At 45.6% G+C, this 9,340-nt stretch overlaps 1 protein-coding gene across 4 annotated transcripts; it reads right to left on the reverse strand.

Annotated features, from left to right (window-relative positions):
• On the reverse strand, window positions 510–9,108 carry LOC106510078 (translation initiation factor IF-2-like). 4 transcript variants are annotated; one of them, XR_001308219.2, is made up of 3 exons: window positions 5,182–5,509; window positions 3,555–3,670; window positions 510–2,130 (listed from the first exon to the last, which is right to left on the reverse strand). XR_001308219.2 is itself a non-coding variant. In XM_013996743.2 (3 exons), exons 1-2 carry the CDS (start codon window positions 6,298–6,300, stop codon window positions 3,589–3,591), a joined length of 552 nt encoding a protein of 183 aa, XP_013852197.1. In that variant the 5' UTR covers window positions 6,301–9,108; the 3' UTR covers window positions 510–2,130; window positions 3,555–3,588. The 4 variants fall into 4 exon arrangements, 2 of the variants coding, with proteins under 2 accessions (XP_013852197.1, XP_013852196.1); XR_001308217.2 differs by having other exon boundaries at window positions 3,555–3,673; window positions 5,182–5,504; XM_013996743.2 differs by lacking the exon at window positions 5,182–5,509 and adding an exon at window positions 5,831–9,108.

The raw sequence follows: 9,340 nt of genomic DNA on the forward strand, positions 1-9,340 counted from the left end.
GGTAACCTCTGTTCTCCTTTGCACCTCTAGGAATCTGGCTAGTCTAGGTGTTTCACATAAGTGGGATCATACCATATTTATTCTTTTATGTCTGGCTTATTTCACTCAGCATAACATCTTCAGGGTTCATCCATGCTGTAGCATGGGCCAAAATTTCCTTCCTCTTTAAGGCTGAATACTATTCCATTGTAAGTACGGACACACTTGGTTCATCCATGGACCTTCGAGTTCTTTCCACCTTTTAGGAGCTGCCAGGTTGCTTCTTCTTCTTCTTCTTTTTTTTAACCACCTGTGGTAGAGGTTTACTTGCAGTAAAAAGAGTTGGCAGGGAGTTTCTGTTGTGGCTCAGCAGAAACGAATCTGACTAGTATTCGTGAGGATGCAGGTTCGATCCCTAGCCTTGCTCAGTGGGTTAAGGATTTGGCATTGCTGTGGCCTCTGGTGTACGTCGCAGATATGGCTCGGATCTGGTATTACTGTGGCTGTGGCGTAGGCTAGCAGCTGTAGCTCTGATTCAACCCCTGGCCTGGGAACCTCCATATGCTGAGAGTGTGGCCCTAAAGAGACCAAAAAAAAAGAGTTGGCAGAGAGGTTAGCTGGGAGAAGGAGAAACTCAGAGCAGAATAGGAACTAATCAACTCTCTCTTTTCACAAATGTGAAAACTGAAATCTGTAGACAGTCTGAATGGCTCAGTAGGGATTGAATCCATGCAACAGCAGTGACCTGAGCAGCCACAGTGACAACGCTGGATCCTTAACCTGCGGTGCCACAAGGCAACTCCTGGATCGTTTTTTAAATCTAGTACCATGTTTACCATGAATCTAGTCTGAATCCAGCTGAACCCCATGACAGTCAAGGAATATGGCTGCGGCCAGACACAGAGATCTCGGGAGCCTGAGAACACAGGATGGGATGGCAGGTGTGGCTGTTGCACTTGCACAGAAACGAAGCTGGGGGACTGTCCACGCAAACTGTCAACGTGCTTTTGGGTCTCACTTCCATGGGTCACCAGTCCTTTCTTTCCACCTCTGCCGTTCACATGCTCTCCTCCTATTCGTTCCCTTTCTTGGTCTCAGCAGGATAAGAACGATCTCGGCTGAGCAGGTAAAAGATTATTTTGCCAGCTATACCCCCGCCAGGGAGGTTGCGATTTTAATTAGCATCTCTGGAAAGTGGAACATTTTAGAGACAGAGAGTCTGCGAGTAGAACAGCAGAGGGTGAGAGTTGTACTCAGGCCGAGGGCCGGGGTGGGAGGAGGGTGCCTCGTTTACTTGCTCTTGGATCGGGTTAGAAGCTGCAGGTAGAGGCAGCTGGGGGGTTGCCTGCTCAGCCTCCATCCCTCGAAAAGGATATAGGCTCACTCACAAACGTCTTAGGGCTTGGTTTCTTTCTCAGAACTCTCCCTTGAGGGAAAATGCAGATTGTATTTATTTTACCATTCATACTGCATGCACCAGAGCCTTCTGCACAAAATGAGTTTCCAGTCAAACCCAGGAGGATGATTAACCGCTGGCCAAATATTTCAAACTTGGGTGAAGGAGTCAAGGATAACAGGAGTGCTTTTGTTGCCACTTTGTTACTTTACCCCCCAGATTTATTATGGGTCAATAACAACAAATAAACATTCTTATTGACGAACATCTTCTTTTTAGCCTTTGACAGTGAGCACTGAACAAGATATATACTTCATTAAATATTTGCCTTATTTTTCGTTATCTACTTTTATTAATCTTACGCACACACACATCACCTTGCCCTTGCTCCACACAGAGCATAAGAAAATCTAGTCTGTACTGGAATCCTCTGTTCACTTACTACAATGATTATTTTTTTATGTAAAGTGCCCCAATTGTCTCTAATATCAGCTATTACTCATGAACAAATACAAGTGTATACGAATTTTCCTTAGGGAGTCATAGTTTATGAAAAAGTAATTTATTTCTGTCTTAGATAGATAGATAGATAGATAGATAGATAGATAGATAGATAGATAGATAGATGATAGATTTTGATTGCCACGAAAACCAAACATCTCCAAGTCCAAAGCAGAATGTGGAGGCCAGGACCAGTAACTACTACTTGTCCAGAGTTTCAGGGCTGCCAGGATTATCTTCTTTGATCCTCACATCTGCAGTGGGAGGTGGTCAAGGTGGTAAATAGTTGTCCAATTTATAAACATGGAAACTTGTCTCAGACAACTTGCCAAAGGTGTAAAGCTATCTGACTCAGACCTGAGTCTTTTAATTCCAAATTCCACTCTCCACCATACTGTGTGCAGCCATCACTACCTGCCTATCTCTACTAGGCTGGCAGTTTATTTTCAATGCCCAGTTAACTGGAAATCTCTGCTAAAGCCAACAAATGTAGCAAATGGCCATCTTAGATCTTACCTTCAATGTGTGTTTCTCTCACATGGTCACTTAATCAGGTGTAACATGGTTAAATAAGGCTGAAACATTGTAGCTTTTGATGGTGGTGTTTGGCCACACCTGTGGGATCAAACCCACATCATGGCAGCAACCTAAGCCACAGTAGTGACAACACCAGGTCCTCAACTCACTGAGCCACCAGGGAACTCCAAAAGTAGGTATTTTTAAAAACTGTTTCACAATAAACATTTTAAAAAATCGTTTATCACTTGAGAGTTTGGAAATAAGATTTCTAGAAAGGTTTAAAAGTTGAAAAACACAATTAGCTAAAATGTAAGTACATTTATAGGATTTTAACCAAGCCACAGTGTCTAAAATGTTTTCTAAACTCAAAATTATCCAAGCCTACACACACAAGAGAAGTCATTTCTCCAGCATTTCTTTTTCCCTTATCATTTGTTTATAATAATCATCTGGCGTGTCTTGTAAACAGATATGATACATGCTGAGAGAATACTTTTCTATAGAAAGAGTAACTAATTATAACGCATATTTTCATGCTTTAAATGCTTTAAGTACATTACTTGCTTTTACTTTTATATAAGCTCATTTATTTTTTGCTTACTTTACTAAAGAAACATACTTCCCCCCTTCTTTAAAAAAGTTTTATTTTGTTCTCAATCCTACTCTCTTCCACCAAAGTGTAACAAAGTCAACAGACTAGTTGTACAGTAATGAGAAAACCAACAAGGATCTCCTTCAGAGTAAAGCTGAAGGGAAACAATTTGTAGTAGTAAAGATTTATTCCCCTATCCTCCCCTCCAAATATTACATGTCTCAACAAAGAATTCTTGTTTAACTTTATTGAAAAATGTGTAGCAGGGTGGTGTTTGGAAAAAACTACAGATCTACATGTACATATGTTAGCATTGCTTGTTCCAACTAGGCACAAGGAAAATGAGAATTTCAATTTGTTTCACTGACATCCCATGGAAGCAAAAGAAAAATATTAAGTGTATCGGGAGTTTTCTTTTTTTTTTAAGTCAGCATCAGAGAAATTTCTTAACATATGGATAAAGCTATACTAAAAATTAATAATAATAATAATAAACAAGGAACCAAGACTCTCAGCTTTATATTCCTTCTTTCCAACACCTTCCTTCAATCATTGTGGGGGCATTACCTTCAGCTCAGTTTTAACGTTGCAGAGTCTGAGCTTAAAATGAACATTTCTGCCCATTTGCACTGAACAGCAGCCATTGGTCCAGAATTTCACCACACAAACTGCATACATTATTTCTGCTAAAAGAGATTTATAGTTAATTGTTTAAAGGAAATTTCTCGTTTTTTAAAAGTAGGTGATTCTTATAGAGAAACCTGTGACTAACAGAAAAGGAACTGAAAACTGAAAAAGACAGCAACATAAAATGAATCCATCAGGAGACATCTAAGGCTCCCGGTTTCCTGCGCCCCTCACTGAGTGTTCTAAGAGGGGCTCTGGGCTCCGACCAGTAGTGCCAGGTTCTTCCCAGGAACTGCAAACAATGTTGAGCAGGACGCAGCCTCTGTTCTGAAGAGCAGGACAAGCGACCGCGGTGCAGGGCCATGGTTTGGGGCAGAGGTGGGGACGCAGTGGGCGCCCCCAGTTCTCTCTTTGGGGAAGGAGATGAGGGAAGGGAAGGAAGCCACCTCTCAGGAAATGAGGAGACCTGGGAAGTGCTGCAGAAGCTAAGGAGGACTGGGCGCCTTCAGAGAACTGAAAGCAGTTCAGGTGGGCTGGGGCTGGGGGAGGGTGGGAGCAGTGGTCGCTAAAAGATCCAGACGGTGACAGGATTAGGACGCCTTATTTTTTTTTTTTTTTTAAGTAAAAAGCGAATTTAAGGAGATAGGACTTCACCCTTGAGGGCAACAGACAGCCCCTAAAAGAGTTTTAACGGGGCGAGGGGAGGGGGGGAGCCACAAGATCGGGTTTACTTTACAACCAAGTACCTATGTGGTTGCAATGTCGAGAGGGGGATGGGGCAAAACGCGAGACCCGGAGACCAGTGAGGAGGGAACGGCGGTAATCCAGGTGGACGACGCCGGTGGCCTGCCACGGGGAAGCCACAGCAGGGCAGGAGTGACTACAAGAAGTAAATCGGATCCTGGGGCTTAATTACTGGAGGATGGGGTGAGGGGCTGATGGCCAAGCCTTAGGATGCAGTTGCTGAGGTGGGAACATGCGGAGCTCCGTTTAGGACCCACGGATTAAGATTTCTACGGCACCCAACCTCAATAAGCCTAGACCTCAGGACGGGGTGGTCTGGAAGCAGGACCGAGTGGACTCGGTCAGAGAAGAAAGTGGCCCAGGACAACTCCCCAGGGAATCCTTCTCGTGAGACTGGACAATGCTTACATTCCACTTTTCTTCAAATATACACTGAATCACAAAATATGCTGCGAGATAGGCAGAGTTCATTGCTTTCGTTTTGCAGGTGAGGGAAAGAAGGCTTTGGGATACCAGTTTGTTCATGATTACCCGCAGTAAGCCTAGACGTCCCATCTCTCAGCCAGTACACTCCCTACTCTGCCCCCAAATTAAGTCAATATACCGGCCTGCTGAAACTAATTCTTTCTTAAATTTTCGGTAGAAGAGACCACAGAAATGAAAATATTTAAAAAATGCCTCTTGTTCCTTTTTATCCCCAATTCCCATGCAAAGATATTGTAATCGATTTTCAATGTTAATAAATATTACCAGCCATTAAAAATATGTGAGCACTTTTCTTTAGAAAAACTCGGACAGAGAAAAATCTGAGAACACATCTCACCAGTAAGGCCACAACTTCTCTAAGTTCTCTGTGTTGCATAAATAAGCCTTGACAGATTCTGGCTTTACGCTCATTAACTCGGCACGTCCATCCCCGGTTTTCCTATCTCCAGGACGTGCCTACCCGCCCCCGCCCCCCTCCGGCCGCACCACCTGCTCCCGGCACCTCCCCCTCCTCCCGGCTGCCCGCCCGCGTCGGTTCTCACGCGGGGCCCGCGCCCCTCCCCGCTGCTCCCGCCCTTTCACTTCCGCGGAGCTTCCGAATCGGAGCCGCCGGGGTCCCCGCCCGGCTTCCCAGCCGCTCCTCACTCCCGCTTCCCCCGCCCGCCTCGCGGCGCCGCGCCCCCCACGAAGTTCTGCCTCCCGCACCACCCCCCGCGAGGACTTCAGAGGCGGTCCCCGGCCGGCCGGCGCTGATTGGCTGCCTCCTCAGCGCCCCGCCCCAGTGCACGCGCAGGAGGTGGGGCGGGCCCGGCGTGGACGCGCGAGGCGCGGGCCCGAGGACGAAGCGTCCGTGACCCGCGTGCCGGCTTGGGCGTCCGGGCCCCGGCGACCTCGAGGCGGGGGCGGGCGGCGGCGGAGCACACCGGCACAGAAGGCTCACATGGCGCCTCAGGCACCCCCCACGCCCCGGCGGGATCCCCCCCTACCCCGGCCGCAGCCAGCCGGGCGTCCCGCAGGGACTGGGAGCTGCCCCAGGGGCCGTCATCGTCGCCAGCCCGGTAGCCCGGATGTCGCTGCCCCCCGCGGCGGGGCCGCCGACGCGCTCTTCGGCCCGGGAGGAGGCTCGCCTTAAAGGGACAGCGCCGCGTTCGAGCCGGAGGGGGCGGCGCGTCCTGCGCTCCGAGCGCGATCCCTGCCCAGGGGGACGCCACGGCGCCCTCCTTCCCGAGCCCCCAGCCCCGGGGCGGGGCGCAGTTGGGGCGCGGCCTCCTGCCTGGGGATGGCCGCAGATGGCCGCCCGGAGGCCAGGTTTTCCTCCGGCCCGAGTCGTGGCCGGTGGCGCCGCGAGGGGCCGGGAGGCGCCGGCCTGTGATTGGCCGAGGCCGCCGTGAATGCAGGACATTGTCTGGTCGCGGCCGTCTCTGTCCCTGCCCGCCGCCCTTCCTCCGAGCAACATGGGTGCGGAGCGGGGGCCCCGGACCGCCCGGTCCCCTCCGGCCGGAGTCCCAGTAGCGGCGGGAACCCGGAGGGGGAAAACCTAACTTTTACAAGAGATCATGGAATCTGAGAGTGGAATAAGGTGCTGTTTCAAAATACGAAATCATTCTCAACTAGGAAATAAAATCATTTTTGTTTGACATAAAGGTTTCTTTTAAGATGAAAATGTTAATTGCAAAGGGCCAACTGTCATAAAAACAGTTTCGTTTTGTCTTCAAGATTCCTTTAGTTGGGATCAATGATGATTCATCTGAATATTCCTAATAAAAATTCAAGCAATTCATATGTTGTACATTCATACATAATATATGGAATAACCTTCTTCTAGACAGTACAACTTCTCTGGGTCTTAGTTTCCTTACTTGTAAAAGGAGGGTGCTGGACCCTTAGCTTCCTAAGTTCGCTTCCATTGTTCGAATAATTCTGATTATCTTAAAATCTTGCTATAGCCTATGTAATGGATCATATCTCAAGGCCTCGGAATAGATGAGACCTTTGAAAGAACCCTTGAGATGATAGTTCTCCTCAGATTGTCTTTGAAAATACCCGAATGTTATTTAAGTGGAGTTGTAATCTTTTAGTGGGCAATTTTGGAGTAAAGGTAAATGAGCAGTAGAGAAATGTATGGAGATCAATCAGTTATTAGTCAATGCGAAGAGCAGGGTTTTCTTTCATCCTAAAGAAGTTTTCTAGCTAATGGAACAGTTTTAATAAGGAATAACCATCTTTTCTATTTCCTTCCCGCTATCAAAGGAGTAGGAAGATGGCAAAGGAGAGAAGACACACATGAGATAAGAAATACAGAAATGGAAAATGTTTGCAGAGTTTTAAATAAAATTAAGTTGATATTTGCTTTTTAAAAACATTGTTTAGAAAAAAATTATCGTATAGTTAAAAGCGGGTGTGTTAACATAGATAATACTTTGTAGCTTCAGTCTCATGCTCTCTTCAAAATTAAAAAAAATCAGTGATTTTATTTAATTGAGCAATCAACAAGAATTAGAGGCTTGGAAATGACAAATAAATGAAGGAAGGAAGGTATCCAGAAAAGATAAATGTAACGGATAAATTTAACATGATTCATTGCAAGAGACATGACCTCATTCCTTAATAAAGGGGTTTCCACTAAACTAGATTTGATGTTTGATAAATTTATGTTACAGACTTTCCTCAGAATTATACTAATTTGATATGCCTCTCCTTTTTTTTTTTTTTTTTTTTGGTAAAGGGAAGAAATACAAAGAAAAATTTTAAACATTGTTGCAGCTTCCTCAAATGACAGTTGTTCCCGGGCTCCTCACCCTCACCCATCATAATAAAGGAATGAAAAGGCAGAACTCATCAGCATAAAGAGTCTAGCTATCTCCAGAAGTGTACCATGAATAGTTGTGTGGATGTCTGTGAGTGAAGGAAATATAGGGGTGTGGGTGTGTGCGTGCGTGTGCACACCGGAGGGATACAAAAGTTCCCCGGCCAGGGATCAAACCAGAGTCACAGCTATAACCAGAGCCACAGCAGTGACAACACCAGGTCCTTAACCCGCTGAGTCATAAGGGAACTCGAAAGCAAATTTAGTTTTGATTATTTAAACTTCTATTATTTATTTGTTTGTTTATTTATTTTTAACATGTGGCCGCACCTGCTGTCCATGGAAGCCCCCGTGCCAGGGGTCAAGCCACAGCTGCTGTAGAAGCAATGCCAAGTAGTTACCCTGTGAGCTACCAAGGAAGTCCAAACTTCTAGTATTTTAAGTGTGGATTTTCCTAATGAAACAGATTTACGTAAAAGTCATTAGAATGGATGTCAGGCTGAGCGAAATAATAAGTTGTTTATCATAAACACAAGCAGCAGCTAATATGATACGGTCTGTAAGGCATGAAATGTCTTACCAAATAAGATTGAGGTTTTTCCAGCCAGTTTTTTTCTTAAGATTTTTGCTTTAGTATTTGATAAATTACCATAGGTTAGTCTGTATGGCAGGCTAATATTTATGGAGCACTTGGTATATGCCAAACCCTGTTTTTAGGTATCTCTTTGATCTTTCTTTACAAAGATTTTGGGGGCAGGTATAATTATCCCCATTTAAAAAATTCAGAAACTAAAATGCTAGAGGTCAGGTAGCTTGCCCAAGGTCAGACAGTTGGTGGATTTAAAGCTGAGACTTGGGCCTAAAATCCTACGTGACTCTGCTCAAAGCAGGTGGCGCTGTGCTTTCCATCACTCCCTAGACAGACTTACTTATTTCTATGGATATGATTACTAATCCTTTTTTTTTTTATCGGTTCAACAATTATGCATTTAAATAATTTTGCATTAGCCCTTTCATGCATTTATCTTTCAGGTGACCGTGTAGATACGAGATTGCCACCTGTTGTTTATTTTGCTTGAGAAAGTCAAGCATCTATATCATTTTTAAAGAGAAACCACCCCCTCGAATTTGCATCTTCTGTCCCCGTGTAAACATGCCCATGGACCAGAGCACAGGAGCAAGTCCCCTAACCCTCTGCTTTTCTGTCTTTTGTCTTTTTTCTTCCCCTCTTTTTCTTCTTTCAGATGCATTGCCTCTCAGGAGCCCAATGATAGGCACTGGCTGCATCTAATTGGTGTCGGTCCTGGCAGAGGTACTGGCATATTCAATCATTCATTCCTTGGCTAAATGTGTAGGAATCAGCCAGGACTTCAGAGGTGAGAGAAGAGGAGGAGCCAAGAAGGCAAGATAGGAATTTGGGGGATTCAGGAGCGTAAACCTGAGGCACTGGGCTGTGCCTTTAAGACTTTTTTTTTTTTTTTTTTTTTGCCGTTCTTCTTTGGTTTGTATCTTTGGCTGAGAAAGGGCACATCCTTAATGACAGTTCAGGGTACAGGGTTGCCGTCTCTTACATTTACCTCCCTCTGTTTAGGGGCTGCTCAGTGGTGCCACGATGGCGTTCATCTGTAGCTCTGCCAAAGATAGGGAAGGAGGGCAGCCCCTCTCTCTCCCTGACATCGCTTGTTCCAAG

This window comes from Sus scrofa, chromosome 4 (genome assembly GCF_000003025.6).
Source record: "Sus scrofa isolate TJ Tabasco breed Duroc chromosome 4, Sscrofa11.1, whole genome shotgun sequence".
NCBI lineage: Eukaryota > Metazoa > Chordata > Mammalia > Artiodactyla > Suidae > Sus > Sus scrofa.

Bases quoted from the DNA above. Each gene is read 5' to 3' on its own strand.
- LOC106510078 (XM_013996742.2), bottom strand. From the start codon at position 6,300: ATGTTGCTCGGAGGAAGGGCGGCGGGCAGGGACAGAGACGGCCGCGAC. The intron at 3,674-5,830 runs GTAGGGGGGGAT...AATCTCTTTTAG, and splicing joins CCCGGCTGGCTGCGGCCGGG to CAGAAATAATGTATGCAGTT.